Raw genomic sequence first — 18,647 nt, forward strand, 5'->3', positions numbered from 1 at the left:
TCACGAAGAAAACAAAATAAATGCACTTAAGGAGTCCTAGTAAGTTTAAGTTGTTCTTGAAAATTTCGGAAATCTTTCATGCTAATTTGTAATAAACAAACTTACGGCAAATATATTCAAACAAGGTAACACGAAATAATTACCACAGTTTATGGTTGTTACATATTTCAAAACATAAAACTGTTCTCAACTGTTACTAATTTTATGTTCCAGTTCATGTTTTTCATCTTACTAAAGTTGTGTGTGGGTCCTGACACCAACTCACTGCCTTATAGCAAAATAAACCTTTTATATCCCATTGCTTTGAAGTGAAACAAAATCTAGCAGTTAAAGTAAATTACTGGGCACACCAATACCCTCTGAAATGGTACAGCAAGCCACTCAATTCTATCAAACTGCTACATAAGCGTTGACGAAGTATAAAACTGGACAGATCACTGGGCATTGACCTAGGCACTTGAAATGGCAATGGCACATCCTGCCCAATTGACACTCCTCATTAACATCTGGGGACTTGTGCCAATTGGGAAAGCTGTCCCATAGACCAGTCAAACAGCCTGGCACAGACATGCTCACTGAATCATACCCCATAGCCAATGTCCCAGACTCCTCCATCACCATTCCTGGCTATGTACTATCCTAATAGCAGCACAGAAGTGGCAGCGCAATGGTATTTATTTGGGAGCAAGTGGTCTTCGGACTCTTTAACATTGACTCTGGGTCCCATGAATCCTCTTGGCATCTGGTCAAACATGGACAAGGGCACCTCCTATTAATTACCACCTACCGCCTACCCTCACCTGATGAATCAGTGCTCCTCCGTTTTGAACATCACTAGGAAGTAGAACTGAGAGCAGCCAGGGCACAGAATGTATGCTGGCTGGCGGACTTCAATTTCCATCACCAAGAGTGGCTTCATAACACCCCTCTTGTTGGCCAAGTTCTGAAGGACAGATCTGCCAGTCTGGGCCTCCGGCACGTCTGAAACAACCAATGAGGGGGAAAACCTACTTGGCCTCGTCTCCAGCAATCTACCTGTCAGAGATGCACCTGTATATGACAGTATTAGGAGTGACCACTCCAAGATACTTTTGGAGGTAAAGTCCTTTCTTAACTGAAGGCACCGTCCATTGTGTTGAATTGAACTATCATCATGCTAAATGGGATAGATTCAGGAGAGATCTAGCAGCTCAAAATTTGGCATCTACGAGGCTCTGTGGTTCACTGGAAGCAGTACAATTGTATTCAACCATAATTAGTAACCCCATGCCTGGCATATCCCTAACTCTATTACCACCATCAAGCCAGGGAACCAACTCAGGTTCTATGAGTGGTGGAGAACAGCATGCCAGGAGCAGCACCAGGCATACCGAAAAACAGGGTGCCCGGCACATTACAAGCAGCAGAAGCAGCATAGTGATCCTACAGCCAACGGATCAAATCAAAGCTCTACAGTCCTGCCACATCCAGATAATGGTGGTAGACGACAATTAAACAACTAACCAGTGGAGCAGGTTCCACAAACGTCCTCATCCTCAATGATAGGGGAGCCCAGTATGTCAGTGCAAAAGGCAAGGCTGAAGCATTTGCAAACCACCTTCAGCCAGAAGTGTAAAGTCAATGATCTGACTTGGCTGCCTCATGACCTCCACAGCATCATAGATGCCAGTCTTTTGCCATTGTGATTCACTCCAAATCATATTAAGAAATGGCTGAATGTATTGGATATGGCAAAGACTATGGGCCCTGTCAACATCCCAGCTGTATTACTGAAGACTAGTTCTGGAACTCACCATGCCCCTAGCCAAGCTTCTCCAGTACAGCTACAACACTGACATTTGCCTGACAACATGGAAAATTGCCCAGGTATGTCCTGTACAGAACAGGACAAATCCAATCTGGCCAATTAACCATAATCAGAAAAGTGATGGAAGGTATCATTAACAGTGCAATCAACGAGCAATAATTTGCTTAGTTTAGGTTGTACCAAGGCCATTTAGCTCTGACCTCATTACAACCTTGATCCAAACATGGACAAAAGAGCTGAATGCCAAAGGGGAGAGTGACTGTCCTTGACAGCAAGGCAGCATTTGACCGAGTGTACCTTCAGGAGCCCAAGCAAAATTGAAGTCAACAGGAATCGGGGGAAAGGTCTCCTAAGTTTGGAGTCATAGCACAAAGGAAGGCGACTGTGGTAGTTGGAGGTCAATCACCTTTGTCTCAGGACATTGCCGCAGGAGTTCCTCGGGGTAGTGTCTGAGGCCCAGCCATCCTCAGCTATTTCAATCATGATCTTCCCTCCATCATAAGGTCAGGAATGGGGATGTTCTCTAGTGCACGCAATGTTTGGCTCAATTTGGAGCTCCTCAGATACTGAAGTAGTTCGTGCCTGCATGCAGCAAAACTTAGACAACATTCAGGCTTAGGTTGATCAGTGGCAGCTAGCAAGCGCACCACACAGGTGGCAAGCAATTAACATCTTCAAAAAGGGAGAATCTAACTATCTCCCCCCCGATGTTCAACAGCTATACCATCGCCAAATCCCCCCACCATCAACATCCTGGGAATTACCATTGACCAGAAACTTAACTGGACTGCGGCTACAAGAGCAGGTCAGAAGCTGGGCATTCTGCACCAAGTAACTCACCACCTGACTCCCCAAAGTCTGACCACCATCTACAGGGCATAATTCCGGAGTGTGATACAACACTCACCACTTGCCTGAATAAGTGCCGCGCCAACAACACTCAAAAAGCTCGGTACCATCCGAGACAAAGTAGCCTGCTTGATCGGCACACCATCCACCACCTACAACAGTCACTCCCTCCAGCACCAGCACAGAGTGGAAGCAGTGTGCATCTTCCAGAAGATGCACTGCAGCAACTCAAGAAGGTTCCTTCAAATAGAACCTTTGAGACCCATGGCCTCTACCATCTAGAATAAGGGCAGCAGACACATAGGAACACCACCACCTGCAGGCTCCCCATCTCTAAGTCAAACATCATCCTGACTTGGAACTACATTGCTGCTCTTTCACTGTCGCTGGGTCAAAATCCTGGAACTCCCTCCTGATTAGCATTGTGGGTACACTCTACATCACATGGAACAATGGTTCAAGAAGGGACAGAGACAAAAAAAAGCTCACATGTATTTGATGTTCTTATAACTTAGGAATTTCAGTTCAGAATAGGTCAAATTTTTCACAAAGTTATGGTTCAAATCAAAGTTGCTATTAATATACAGTTTCAAGTAGATCTGTTGTGTCTTGAATGGGAAAAATACAAATTGCACACCTTTAATTTCAAAGAATTTCTCTCATTCTTGCAAAACCTTATCTTCTTACTGTTCCTACCTCTGAATTCACTTCGAACGTGTTTTGCTCTTGCCGCTGCACTTCCTTTGCATGGGACAACATATTCTGCTTGCTCTCACTGCTTGCTTCATCCATTTCCTCAGGCATTAGATCACTGTAATAGAGAACATACAAATACTTCTGCTTTATGTTACATTCACTATCACATCACAACCGAAGAAGATGCAACTTTTTAAGAAGGATTTTTTCAAAAAAATCACAAATACTCATAAAACAAAAAATATGCTTATGATTTGGCTTATTATGATTTGACAGCAGGGTTCTTGTTTCCAGATTATATCAGTTTTTAAATTGAGAAATGGGAATGAAACAAACACGGGATGGTCACCTTTTATATAGAAAGGGTTACAATTACTTAAAGTATATGGAAATTTCTAGCAGCCATTTTAAAAATTGCAACCATTGCAACCCATCAAAAATCATATGTCATTAAGTTTATTCTGATGAAGTCATTTTCTCGCTTGGCACTGTTCAATGTGAAATTCAATGTGAAACTCAACCATTCAAGCCAGAAAAGCCCCAAATTCAATCCTCAGTCTGAGCTGGGTTAGCTAATCTGTTTGCAGTCAATACATGGTTACAGCTGAACTCAGTGCCACTGGGGAACAATGCGGGGTTAAAAAAAAACAAAATTCACCCAACCTGCTTCTAAATTTGTATGTGAACACCAGACAAGGCCAGTTTGGGCTTGGGACCAACATTCTTGTTGCAGAAATTCCTGCCTACACCCATTGATGTGACTCACACAAGAAAAAGATTTACATTTATATAGTGCCTTTCACCAACCCAGGGCATCAAAATTGGAAATCGGCTGCTGCACTTTCTGAATTACAACAGTGACTACAATTCAGAAGTATTTCATTGGTTGTGAAGCAAGTTGGAATATCCTGAGGTCGTGAAAGGCACGGTATAAATCAAAGTTCATTCTTCCACCTATGCTGTAATAGTTAACAAGGTTAAATTTGTAAGCATGTAAATTTAAATACAAATTGTAAAGCAGCACCTTGGAATATCAAGGAGGGAAGAAAAATCACAATTTTGGTTCAATTAAAAGGAATTTTAAGGTGAGATGAAATGTGAATAAATATTTGCAGGAAAAACTTGCAATAATATTACAGGAAATGAGAATGATGAATTTCAGTATTTATCCAAAATCAACTAAGCTATCAGAATGAAAGGCAATATCCTAACATAAGAGTATTTACAGGCTCATGGTTCATTCTGCAGGCAGTCCCAAATGAGGCCAATTTCAGAAGGAAATCAGAAGAAAATAAAGTTACATGACAAGTGAAAATCCCCAAAAAAGATTTTTCCAAGATTGTTGGGCCTAGATTTAACTAAGTTGCTGATATAACCAAGTTAGCAGCACAGAAGCATGATCTTCATGGGCCACTGCTAAATTAGGCTGGGGGTATGTTCCTGTGTCAATTTCAGACCCAAACTACTGAATAAAGTCTGGCTAGAGTGTGTGATATGCAGGCTCTGGCTACTACATCCAGGTCTTGAACTGCCTAACCAATGGCTCTGTTGGCTACTCAAAAAAGAAATGTTTTCTTTTTCTATGAGTTGTAAGCAGCAGGAGTGTGCCTTCTGGTTCCACAAACCAACCATTTCCTGAACTCCTCCCCTCCATGGACTCTGAAATTGACAAGGACCAGACAAGTGAGCTGAATCAGTGAGCCTCAAGTAACCTGGATTATACTGTAAGGCCCAGTGGCGAATTACATTTGTCCTTCAGACCTCTCCATTCTGCCGTGTTTTGGTTGTGCGCTACTGGAACTGCACCTTGTTTAAGGCGCTAATAAGTTTAAGCGCCTCGGTGTCTGATGTCGGAATTCACTATAGAGATTGCTGAAAATTTAGTGAAGCACTCAAAATCTTTCAGCAGAATTTTTCTATTCAGCTGAAAGACAGCTCAAGGCAAATTTAAAAATTGGGCACCGAGGAGGTAACTAATTCTTACAAGCTGTTCAATTTGAATACCTTACCTTTCATAAGATGATGGCTGCACTACTGAGGGTACAGAGGGTGAGAACATATCCCTTCTAGGATCCATTGGTGGTGGAGTTTTAGGTGCATCTTTAACAGGATCCGTAGAAGATAAGAAAGTCATTTGCCCAGGATCCGCAGAGGGAGAGGATGGAACTTTGGTAACAAATACATCTACAGTTTTTTCTAGGTTGTCAGGTTCCAAAGAATTACATGGATTTCCAACATCGTTTTGGTTGTGTTTCAAACTGTAGGTTAACTCTGAACCAGAGTTATCACTTTCTGATGACACCTTCGATTCCTGTCCTTGGTTTATCTTGTCAACACTATCACTTTCAGACTCAGAGCTGCTAGCTTTGAAGTTGATTGACAAGAAAGGAATCTGTAAAATAAAGTCAAAACTCATTTTAAAAGGCTGCTTTTAAAATATGTTATTCATCATATGTGGTTTCGGGCCAAAAGCAAGGTACAAGTTAATTACCTAAATTAGGGGGAGGTGATGGCCTAGTGGTATTGTCGCTGGACCAGTAAAGTCATAGAGGTCTACAGCACAGAAAAATGCCCTTCAGCCCATCAAGTCTGTGCTAGTCAAAGCAAGTATCTAACTATTCTAATCCCATTTTCCAGGACTAGGCCCATAGCCTTGTATGTCATGGCATCGCAAGTGCACATCCAAATACTTCTTAAATGTTATGAGGGTTTCTGCCTCCAGCACCCTTTCAGGCAGTGAGTTCCAGATTCCCACCACCCTCTGGGTGAAAAAATTCTTCCTCACATCCCCTCTAAACCTCCTGCCCCTTACCTTAAATCAATGCCCCCTGGTTATTGATCCCTCCACCAAGGGGAAAAGTTCCTTCCTGTCTACCCTATCTATGCCCCTCATAATTTTATACACCTCAATCATGTCCCTCCTCAATCTCCTCTGCTCTAGGGAAAATGACCCCAGTCTTTCCAATCTCTCCTCATAACTAAAAATCTCCAGCCCAGGCAACATCCTGGTAAATCTCCTCTGCACTCTCTGTAGTGCAATCACAACCCTCCAATAATGCAGATTCCAGAACTGCACGTAATACTCGAGCTGTGGCCTAACCTACGTTTTATATAGTTCCAGCATAACCTCCTTGCTCTTATGTAGTATGCCTCGGCTAATAAAGGCAAGTATCCCATATGCCTTCTTAACTCCTTATTCACCTGCCCCGCTACCTTAAGGGACCGGTGGACATGCACACCAAGATCCCTCTGATCCTGGGTACTTCCCAGGGTCCTACCATTCATCATGTATTCCTCTCTAAGTGTAGATTAATTCTGTCCCACAGAATTGATTCCAATAGTTTTCCCACCAGTAATCCAGAGACCAGGGTAATGCTCTGGGGAACCGGGTTCGAATCCTGCCATGGCAGGTGGTGGAACGTGAACTCAATTTTAAAAAAAATCTGGAATTAAATGATGACCGTGAAACCACTGTCGATTGTTGTAAAAACTAATGCCCTTCAGGGAAGGAAATCTGTCATCCTTACCTGATCTGGCCTATATGTGACTCCAGACTCAAAGCAATATGGTTGACTCTTAAATGCCCTCTGAAATGGCCTAGCAAGCCACTCAGTTGTAACAAACTGGTACAAGGTCACAAAAAAGGTATGACGAACGGACCACCCGGCATCGACCAAGGCGCCGGAAACGACAACGGCAATTGCAGTCCTGTCGACCCTGAGAAGTCCTCCTTACTAACATCTGGGCCAGTGCCAAAATTGAGAGAGCTGTCTCACAGACCAGCCAAGCAACAGCGTGATATAGTCATCCTCACCGAATAATGCCTTACAGATAATGTCACATCCCTGTCCCAGCAGAGGTGGCAGCACAGCAGTATACAGTCGAGAGGGAGTTGCCCTGGGAGTCCTCAACATCAACTCCTGACCCCATGAAGTCTCATGGCATCAGGTCAAACATGGGCAAGGAAACCTCCTGCTGATTACCACATACCACCTTCCCTCAGCTGATGAATCAGTGCTCCTCCATGTTGAACATCACTTGGAGGAAGCACTGAGGGTGGCAAGGGCACAGAATGTACTCTGGGTGGGGGACTTCAATGCCCATCACCAAGAGTGGCTCAGTAGCACCAATACTGACTGAGCTGGCCAAGTCCTAAATGACACAGCTGCTAGACCGAGTCTGCTGCAGGTGGTGAGAGAACCAACAAAGGGGAAAAACATCCTCACCAACCTGCCTGCCGCAGATGCATCTGTCCAGTGTCGGTAGGAGTGACCACCACACAGTCACTGTGGAGACTAAGTCCCGCCTTCACATTGAGGAGACCCCCCCATTACATTGTGTGGCACTACCACCTGTGCTAAATGGGGTAGATTTCAAACACATCTGGCAACTCTAAACTAGGCATCCATGAGGCGCTGTGGGCTATCAGCAGCAGCAGCATTGTACTCAAAATACAATCTGTAACCTCATGGCCCAGCATATCCCTCAACCCTGGTTCAATGAAGAGTGCAAGGGAGGGCATGCCAGGAGCAGCACCAGGCATGCCTAAAAATGAGGTGTCGACTTGGTGAAGCTATAACACAGGACTACGTGCATGCCAAGCAGCATAAGCAGCAAGTGATAGACAGAGCTAAGCAATCCCACAATCAACGGGTCATATCCAAGCTCTGCAGTCCTGCCACATCCAGCAGTGAATGGTAGTGGACAATTAATAACTCACTGGAGGAGGAGGCTCCACAAATATCCCCATCCTTAATGATGGAGGAGCCCAGCACAGCAGTGCAAAAGATAAGGCTGAAACATTCGCAACTATCTTCAGCCAGAAGTGCCAGGTGGATGATCAATCTTGGCCTCCTCTGGAGGCCCCAGCATCATAGGTGCCAGGCTTCAGCCAACTCGATTCACTTCACGTGATATCAAGAAACGGCTGAAGGTACTGGATACTGCAAAGGCTATAGGCCCTGACAATATTCCAGAAATAGTACTGAAGACTTGTGCTCCCCTAGCCAAGCTGTTCCAGTACAGCTACAACGCTGGCATTACCTGGCTATGTGGAAAATTACCCAGGTATGTCCTGTACACAAAAAGTGAGACAAATCCAATTACCGTTCCATCAGTCTACTCTCCATCATCAGTAAAGTAATGGAAGGGGTCATCAACAGTGCTATCAAGCGGCACTTGCTTAGCAATAACCTGCTCACAGATGCCCCGTTTGGGTTCCGCCAGGGCCACTCAGCTCCTGACCTCATTATGGCCTTGGTTCAAACATGGACAAAAGAGCTGAACTCCTGAGGTGAGGTGAGAGTGACTGCCCTTGACATCAAGGCAGCATTTGACTGAGTGTGGCATCAAGTAGCCCTAGCAAAACTGGAGTCAATGGGAAACAGGGGGGAAACTCTCCGCTGGCTGGAGTCATACATGGCACAAAGGAAGATGGTTGTGGTTGTTGGAAGTCAGTCATCTCGCCTCCGGGACATCACTGCAGGAGTTCCTCAGGGTAGTGTGCTAGGCCCAACCATCTTCAACTGCTTCATTAATGACCTTCCTTCCATCATAAGGTCATAAGTGGGAATGTTCACTGATGATTGTATAATATTCTGCACTATCCGCAACTCCTCAGATACTGAAGCAGTCCATGTCCAAATGCAGCAAGACGTGGACAATATCCAGGCTTGGGCTGACAAGTGGCAAGTTACAGTCGCACCACACAAGTGTCAGGTAATGACCATCTCCCAACAAGAGAGAATCCAACCATCGCCCCTTGATGCTCAATGGCATTACCATCACTGAATCCCCCAGAGTTACCTTTGACCAAAAACTGAACTGGACTAGCCATGTAAATATGGCTACAAGTGCAGGTCAGAGGCTAGGAATCGTGCTACAAGTTACTCACCTCCTGACTCCCCAAAACCTGTCTAAGGCACAAATCAGGAGTGTGATGGAATATTCCCCACTTGCCTGGATGACTGCAGCTCCCACAACACTGAAAAAGCTGGACACTGTCCAGGACAATGCAGCCCGTTTGATTGGCACCACATCCACAAACATTCACTCCCTCCACCACTGAAGCACAGTAGCAGCAGTGTGTACCATCTACAAGATGCACTGCAGGAATTCACCAAGGCTCCTTAGACAGCACCTTCCAAAACTATGACCACTACCACCTGGGAGGACAAGGACAGCAGATAGTTGGGAACACCACTGCCTGGAGGTCCCCGCCAAGTAACGCATCACCCTGACTTGGAAATATATCACTGCCTTCACTGCCACTAGGTCAAAATCCTGGAACTCCCTTCCTAACTGCACTATGGATGTACCTACCACATGGACTGCAGTGGTTCAAGAAGGCTGCTCAACACCACTTTCTCAAGGGCAACGAGGGATGGGCAATAAATGCTGGCCTAGCCAGCGAAGTCCACATCCCGTGAATGAATAAGTAAAAAAATGTCCAACATGAACTGAATCTAACTAGAAGTGCTTTATCCAAGCTACACCTTAAATAGAATGAAAGGAGTTTATAATACAAGGGGAGGCTATTTGGCCTATTCTACCATGTAGCTCTTTGGGGGAACCATAATACATAAAATATTTTTTCCACCAAAGTTAAATCTTTACTTTTATTTTCTTCTCTGCTCTCTACTCCCTGAAAGGCATGCTGTCATACAGTTCTGTCAGCATAAGCAGCCATTCTTAAACAACCAGCACTGAAAATCACAATCTTATTTTTAATATTATTGGGATAAAGGCATTGCTGACAAAGAGAACAGTTATTGTCCATCCCTGCTTGCCTGAGGTGATCCTCATAGAGGGCCACTGCAGTCTATGTGATAATGATACTCCAACAATGCTGCTATGAACAAGGCAGTTCCAGGGGTTTGACCTACGACAATGATGGAACAAATCTTATGTTCCAGTCAGAATGGTGTGTGACTCAGGGTCTAAGAGGAGATGGTGTTCCCCATGTATTAACTGCATTTGTCCTTCTAGGCAACCGACTTCCATTATGACATAACCCTGCACCAAAGGATGATAACGCACTTCCCACATGGGTCACTGGAAAACACTCAGGTCTATATCCATTTCTTGGCCTCGTGTCTCTGAGGACAACGCAATGACTTCAGAATGAACTGGAGTCTTATGATTGAGGGGGCTCAGGCTTTACAACACAAATTTAACACAGATACCATTTAAATAGTTTTTTTTTCAGAAAACTAATTTTTCCACATCCACAAGGTTAGTTATGAAACAATACTAGAAATATGAGATCCAGAGGCAGCACTTTGTTGGAATGCATAGAATCATAGAATGATTACTGCACAAGAGGCCATTCAACCCATCATGTCAGTGCCAGCTCTTTGCAAGAGCAATTCATTTAGTGTCACTCCACCCCTTTTCCCCCATAGCCCTGCAAATGTTTCCTCTTCAGATAATGATCCAATTCTCTTTTGAAAGTCATGATTGAATCTGCCTCCACCACACTCTCAGGCAGTGCGTTCTAGATCATAATCACCTGCTGTGTAAAAATGATACCTGAAACTCTGCCCGTGGGCGTTAATGCTGCGGTGATAGGGGTTTTATGCAATGAAGTGACTCTTATCACAGCAACATCTGCACTCATTGGCAATTACCATCACAGGTACGGACCAACATGTGAAAAACAGCAGTGACATCTGTGAAGACCTGACAGCAATAAGCTGAATATTTCTGTTACGTCCTTGGAAAATACATGCTGCCACATTTGGGGTCCTTATGAACAGATAGACCGCAATTTGGCAGCACTTAACTTTACTGGACAGATTGTCCAGCATGGATTCAAGAAGCCTCATTTGCACCAGGTCACTGAAAAGTCAACATTAGGCATTGTTACCCCAAGGCGGACATCAATTAATTCAGCACAGGGCAGGGATGTGTGACCTCCTCACTGTGTATGGCTCACAAACACACCATTTTGTGTATTAACTCACTTAATTATTCATTAGAAGGGCTGGTGAGGGAGACAAGCTCCTCTATAAGTGCCACCTCAGGTGACATGTATTTTTTTCTTTCTCAATATTGGGGTGCAATGACAAGCTCAAGACAGAAGATGGAGCCAGACATCATACTTTAAAACATGCCTCATTTATAAAACAGCACATTGCTATGTTTATTTTGCGAACAATGATTTCTATGCTGTATTACAGGAGTGATTAAAATTTGATCAACAGGTGTTACATTTTAACATGGTCAAAATAACAGTGCAAAACTATTCAGCACTGTGTAGAATAAAGTTTCATGAAGATTTTTGGGAAAAAAAATTGCTTCATCAAATTTAATAGGATATTAGGAATAGATTGCATACTTACATCCAATTGTAGAGTTTGCTGATTTTGCTCCCGATCAGAGTATATATTATCTTTGGTATTTTTTACCCAGACATCCACAGATTCTACTGCAGGGATCACATCATCATCCTCACTAGAGACATCATCTTCCTCATCATCCTCTTCAACTGCAGAGCTCTCAGAATCACAGCTTCGTTCTTTCAAACTTTACATAGACATGGTTTTCCCAACATTAGTCTTACGTCTTATGACTTTTCAAATTAAAAGTTCAACATTTAACAGGCACATGAAAAACATCTTCATTTTTTGAAAAATTATTCATTATTTTTTTGTTTTAAAATTATGATAACATGAGTCGACACTATAATTGGGAAAAGCAGCAGTTTAAATATGTTTTACCTGATGTCATCTTTCTCCCAGTTCCCATCTGCTTTTTCTGAAAATAAACAACAAACAGAAAATACTTTCAAGTAACACAGATCTGAATATTAAATCTTGCATTAAAACTTCAGTCCCCAAATATGATGAATTAATGACGTATACTTAACATCCATTTTGTCATAATTGTCTCTTCCAGCTATCAAAAAAAGCTTTTACTAACTAGGCCTTTTGTGTATAATTTTTTTTTGTTTTTAAAAGAACTAAAGCACTTCTGGACTCACACAAGACCATAGGGTCTGGAACAAAGTATTTTTGATAGAATTCAACCTGAGCACTCAGGAGTAGCACACTGTTGGTCAGCACTAATGATGACTCCTTCCAGGTCAACGATGATTGGGTGAAGAGCAATAATTGGTCACATTAGATTTATTCTATTGATTATATGGCACAACCTTTTATACCAGTGTAACACATGAGAAGAATATTGCTGTTTCAGGAATCACAAACATATTAGCAACATGATGAACTCTCCAGTTTGCAACAAGCTTGTATTTTTGAGATATCCCCTTAACCCAAAGTAAAACTGTGCTAAGCTAGTTCAGGGAAAGTAATTTGCAATTGGGTTTTCTAGCTGTGAGGTTATTTCTGTGAACTAATCTGGTGACTTGATGTTGCTATGGAGAGGGGAGCTGGATACCTAAGAAAGGCAAATAAAAGCTAATTGCGGGGCCAGTTGTGCTGAGAGTAATTACACAGAACTCCAGGTGATCAGGGAAAGCAAGCAGGGCTCATTACAAGTAAGGTCAGGTTTCCTGTTTAGCTGAGAGAAGAACACACAACTCTGGAGCTCTTGGTGAAGCGATATGTGAGCTAGCTAAAAGGAAATGAAACCCAAAAACACACTAAAAAGAGGAGCGTTTGTACTAGATGGGACCAGTATTGGTTGAAAAGGAACACTGGAAAGTCACACCATTACGACTGTTGTGGCCAGAGGGAGAAAAAGTTCATAGAAGTGCATTTCATTGGTGTTAATTGTATCAGGGAACCTCAGTTGAAATAAAGCCGTTGGTGAAAGCAACTCGAGGGTCAAATCCAGAGACTAGGAAAAGTGTGAGATCCTAGATTTACCAGAGCAGAATTTGAAAGACTTTGAGACTGCATGTGCTGCCACATTTGTGCTGGGAGTGATGCCGAAATAGTTTCCATTGAAACACCATTTGTCTGTTAATGCATGCTTAATTTAAGTTGATTTGGCATTAAAGTGTGTGGATGCTGATGCTGTCTTAAAATGAAGGAATACCAATTCCTTGGAACTAAGTAAATAGACTCATCAAGTATAAACAGGTCTGTACCAACCTTTTGATGAAAGAATTTGCTCAGTCTGGATCAGTTCTCGCTGTTCTATCAAACCCTTCACATTCAACCCTTTCCACTGACATACTTGAATTGCCAAAGAATTAGCCTTCAAAGCACGAGTAAACCAGCCTTTCCCACAGAGTGCTCCTGCAAACAGATAATGGCCCTAAGAAGGAGAGAAAAACAATATGAAAAAGTGGAATCAAAGTCACAAGTGTGCTTTTTAAATATGTTACTACACAAGTGCATGAAAATTGGCAAAAAGCAAATTGTTAATATGTTCTGCATGGTTATTCCATTCACATTTCGCTAATACAGGTATAAAACTTTGTCCCAACTTATTACACAGGCAAAAAGTCCAAAATAAGAATACTTTACAATACAGAACCTGAAAATTTACAATGGGACAACAATACCAGATGGAAAAAAGCATCTACGAATAATGTTAAGCCTATTAATAGTGGTCCTGCCAACAAACATACCAGCAGCTCTTCTGCAATTTACAAATATTGAAGATGCTGAATAGAATACTGCTCCAAAACACAGTATTCCTGTTTGGGCTCTGCCATACTTGTCACTAGAATTTCAGTAAAGTAAAATGATTCATGTGTGGAATGGGTGCATTGTGTCTGTATGAAATATGGATAAACAACCAATAATGCAATCATGGATTCTGTCCTTCCAGTTGTTTCTGGAAAGTGCATGTTGAGCTTTATAACATTAGGATGAAGGGTTAATGGTGCCAATGCAGAAACAATGTGAACTAAATAAAGTTATTACATAAACAACATATTGATGAAGTGTAATATTTTAGTGGAATGCTTAGACTTAGAGGCTTTTCCGTGCCTAGTGATACATGGCGCAGACAAAGCACGTTCTTATGTCTGTTTCCATGGCTAATTTTTTTCTGGAACAGGTCATCAGCCTGAGCCCAGAGGCTATAGCTTGAGGGGTGGCACTCCGCATCAAACATGACTGACCATGAGACTCTATGCTCTTAGCACCTGCCATAGGCACACTGGAAGGATTTACAGGTTGATCCAAGTCCTGAAGTGGGACTCAAACCTGAAGCTTCTGGCTCAGAGGCAGAGATATGACCCAAAGCACCACCAGATCCTCATATTATAGCGTACAAGTTCTTAACTTTTGGGAACGAGGCCAATCCAGGCAGTTCCGTACAAATCAAAATACTGCGGATGCTGGAAATAGGTCAGGTGGCATCTGTGCAGCGAGAAACAGAGTTAACGTTTCATTTCGATGATCTTTCATCAAAACCGAGGTAGTTTGGCATCTTTATCTCGAGGAGTAAAGAAAGCTGCACCAAGCAGAATGTTTAGTATTTCACAAACTAGTGGAAGTGTATTCCACTGAATTGCCAAACGCCAACTATTTCCGCAGGAAATACGAATTGCCTGCAGGCAGTTGGTAGTCATTTACACAGTATTTCCCCTTCCCTAATTGACATTTTGAAGTTCCACTCCAATGACACATGCAAGGCTGCTTATGTGACCATTACCAGAACATCATAGCCATATGAGAGTTCTTCGCAAAAATCTGTTCCTGGGCTACTTAAAGCTAAGCGCAAGGTTACAAGGATGATTGGGACACAGCAGAAAGTGTGCAACTATATGGTAATTCTATTTAAATACTCCACCAGAAAATACTATTCAATTGGAAACATGCATATAGTTAAAGCAGCCAACCTTTGGTTGTAACATAACCTTAAACTACTTTTGTCTCAGTAACTCAAGCAAAGGAGACTGAAAACCTATGTCGCCTATAGGGCCATAACTTCAAATGGAGTGGCAATTTAGTTGGATTGCCACTCCACTTGAAAGTTCTTACACTGAAATACAGGCAATCGTATCTCGCCAGACCTTCTCACTCAGGCTGGGCGAGATCTGGGGAGTGCAGCGTGCCCCCAGGGCCTAGTGTCGAGGGCTGCGGAGTTGCAAGTAGGCCATGCCTCCTTTTTCATGGCACTAGCTTTCATAAACCAGGTAAGTTTAAAGGTCCAGCCAAGTTTAAAGGTCCTTGTCAAGTCAAGGAGAAGGTGAGTATATAAAGGTGGGTAGGATTCAGAGAAGGGGAACGACAAGTCATCTTGGCCATTTTGGGGGGGGGGTGGTGTTGTCAGGGTGGAGTGGGCCTTGAGGGAGGGGGGTCTCTGTGGTAGAGGGCAAAGAGTCCCCACAGGGTGGGGAGTCCTATGGGGGTTGGGGGAAATTTCATGGGGTGGGGAGCTCCCTTAAGGAGGTATAGTCCCTTGGGGGTGTGGGTGGAGTCTGTGGCATTTGGGGGGGGGGGGCGGGGTGGTCAGTGTATAATAGTTACCCATAAGCTAGTATTGGTTTTAATTCTTCTAATTTTTTCTGGGTAACTGTCAATGTAAGATAGTATGTAAGAACCAATATGATGCCCTACAACTCGGAAGTTATGGCCCAATAACTTATTTCCTGGCAATAACTCATTACATCACTTAAGAAGTTTAAAGTGCAAGTCACAATACTAAGCTTCAGGGAGGATGTCATCAAGCAACTACAAAAGTGATCCTAACTTTTTCCAAAACAGTATCACAAAACAAGACAAAAACTGCCTTCCCCAACTCATACATGGTGTAATATGCAGGATGTGACTTCAATAGTAATCATAAGGGATTCAGATGCCACTGAAGTTTTGTGCTTATGCTGTTATAGAGTCAGAGGTCTGCCAAAGGCCCATTGGCCCATCAAGTCTGTGCCGGTCAAAACAAGCACCTAACTATTCTAATCCCATTTTCCAGCACTTGTATGGCATCGCAAGTGTACATCCAAATACTTCTTGAACGTTATAATGGTTTCTGCCTCTGCCACCCTTTCAGGCAGTGAGTTCCAGATTCCCACCACCCTCTGGGTGAAAAAATTCTTCCTCACATTCCCTACTAATCCTGCCCCTTACCTAAATCTATGCCCCCTGTTATTGATCCCTCCACCAAGGGGAAAAGTTCCTTCCTGTCTACCCTATCTATGCCTTCATAATTTTATACACCTCAATCATTTCCCCTGTCAATCTCCTCTGCTCCAGGAAAAATAACCCCAGTCTATCCAATCTCTGCTCATAACTAAAACTCTCCAGCCCAGGCAACATCCTGGTAAATCTCCTCTCCAATTGCAATTCTCAATGGTATCTAATTACCAACTGAATGCCTATGTTAAACTTACCTCAATGGAATGAGGCCTCAGGACAATACACCTTTTGGCATCACTCCATGCTTTTCTGTCAAATATAAAGTTGCGCAATGTGAACAAAATGTAGTGTACAAATACAACCTTATACTAATAATGTTTGTACTGTTTTTATAATGAAGAGAATAAGATTAATGCATTCAAACAGATTGGGTTTTTGTTATCAAAACTAATTTTAAAATTCTACTTCAACGACAGAATATTTTAATTATTTCTCCAAGTGAGAAATTGGACAAGGATCCCAAAAGAGATGATGGAAAAGGCCAGTCCAGTCATTTTTTTATGTCTGTAAATGGGAACATTTAACAGGTGCACTTCTTAAAACCTGAGAAGTACACAGGGAGAATGCAAGGCTGTTTATCAGTGAGTCACAGATTTAACATAATTTTATCTTTCCAAAGGCAAAGCTTCTGCTAATGGCAAGTAGGGATATGATTGAGCAATGGGCAGTAACAGGGAACATTTCATATGACAACCATATGTTAAAATTCTAAATGTTTCTTTATAATGTTTCTTAATAAACAGTTGCCGGAAAACATCACAGCTACTATGGGTCAAAATCCTGGTACTCCCTTCCTAACAGCACTGTGGGTGTACCTACGCCACATGCACTGCAGCGGTTCAAGAAGGCAGCTCACCACCGCCTTCTCAAGGGCAACTAGGGGAGGGCAATAAATGCTGGCCCAGCCAGCGAAGCCCACATCCTATGAATGAACATTTTAAAAATCAGTATTTAGTTACAGGCAGACATGGAGTCATGAATAGTACTCAGAGTGAAGTGCTTAGACCAATGATACATAGTATGGTCATTATATTTTTTTTATTTAACAAAATTAGGAATTGTGCTTAAGCAATTCCATCTTAAAGAAAAAGAATCAGAAGATGTCTACTTGCTGGAGGGAGAGGAGCACTGCAGTGACATCAGCAATTCCTCTGAGGGGTATGCCCAGCATTCAACACTGTTATCACAATATCTGGACTATTTCTGGACTGAATAAAACAGGGCTTTAAATCTCCATGCTTGCTGAAATCTATGAAAAGGGAGTGAAAACTGCGCTTCAATTTTAAAAGTTAGTTTTAATAATGTCTACTGGGTGCGGATGGTCACTGCAAACTAACTTGCAGCAGTACTTTGTAACATTAGCCAGATACTAAAACATTTCAAAACATGAATAACCAGAAGTTCCTGATGTTTTGGAAGACTGGTTCTGAACTGGCTTTAAGCCTCATCAGACAAAACAAGAACACTAGATATCATCTGTGCTCCAGAGATACCCTGACTGGCCCTGCTTGATTCTCTTATCATATTGCAACATACGAATATCTTACAGGCTTTACAGAAAAGCTCTACAAACACTGATATGTGTTGCATTAATTATCCCATGTAGCATATCTAAGACTAAACTTTAAGTGTAATGCATTATCTAGAATTACTTTCTTTGTTAAAACAACAATATTTAGTGAACAGATGCAAACTTACTTGTACTGACACAGCTGGAAATAGCAATAAGATCTCTTCTCATACAGCAAATGATTAAATGCACTACAACAAGAATTTGCACAAATCAGTTCTCCATACTGTAACATTTTACAGAATACAACATAAATCACATAATGCAGAATTTATGATAACATAAATGGAACATTTAATTGGAATGATGGATGCAAGCAAACAGAATCTATCATTTTTACTATCTTTCTAATGTTTTAATAGATAATCTGGACTGCATCAGTTGTCTTTTGAAATAACTTCAGAAGATTTAAATCACACATGAGTGAGTTACAAAGTACATGAATAAAAGGGAGATAAAACATATGCAAGAGAAAAAGGCTCCAGATATCTCTTAATTTCTCAATTCTTTCATTAGCCCAGGGAGCGCTGAGATTTGAAACTGCTAATACTCTATGATCAGACAGTAAATGTTTGGAAAAGCAACCTGGGGTAACTTGCCACAACCTCAGTGCCTCCGCTGAAACCACAAACTTGCCATTTGAAAAAGAAATCACTACCTT

The 18,647-nt window shown here is 42.3% G+C and overlaps 1 protein-coding gene across 6 annotated transcripts in view; it reads right to left on the reverse strand.

Moving 5' to 3' along the window:
• LOC121269550 overlaps nucleotides 1-18,647 on the reverse strand; it is a 106,654-nt gene that overhangs the window by 73,593 nt on the left and 14,414 nt on the right. For all 6 annotated transcript variants that reach the window (XR_005941373.1, XM_041174227.1, XM_041174228.1 and 3 more), the window contains 7 exons: nucleotides 18,115-18,177; nucleotides 16,611-16,665; nucleotides 13,411-13,576; nucleotides 12,073-12,109; nucleotides 11,695-11,878; nucleotides 5,362-5,744; nucleotides 3,353-3,467 (listed from right to left, as the gene is read on the reverse strand). Coding sequence is in view for 5 of the 6 variants with exons in the window: in XM_041174227.1 (XP_041030161.1) it covers nucleotides 3,353-3,467; nucleotides 5,362-5,744; nucleotides 11,695-11,878; nucleotides 12,073-12,109; nucleotides 13,411-13,576; nucleotides 16,611-16,665; nucleotides 18,115-18,177 (1,003 nt within the window). In the remaining variant the exon portion in view is untranslated. The remainder of the gene's footprint in view (nucleotides 1-3,352; nucleotides 3,468-5,361; nucleotides 5,745-11,694; nucleotides 11,879-12,072; nucleotides 12,110-13,410; nucleotides 13,577-16,610; nucleotides 16,666-18,114; nucleotides 18,178-18,647) is intronic.

The sequence above is a fragment of the Carcharodon carcharias genome, chromosome 25, assembly GCF_017639515.1.
Source record: "Carcharodon carcharias isolate sCarCar2 chromosome 25, sCarCar2.pri, whole genome shotgun sequence".
Lineage (NCBI taxonomy): Eukaryota > Metazoa > Chordata > Chondrichthyes > Lamniformes > Lamnidae > Carcharodon > Carcharodon carcharias.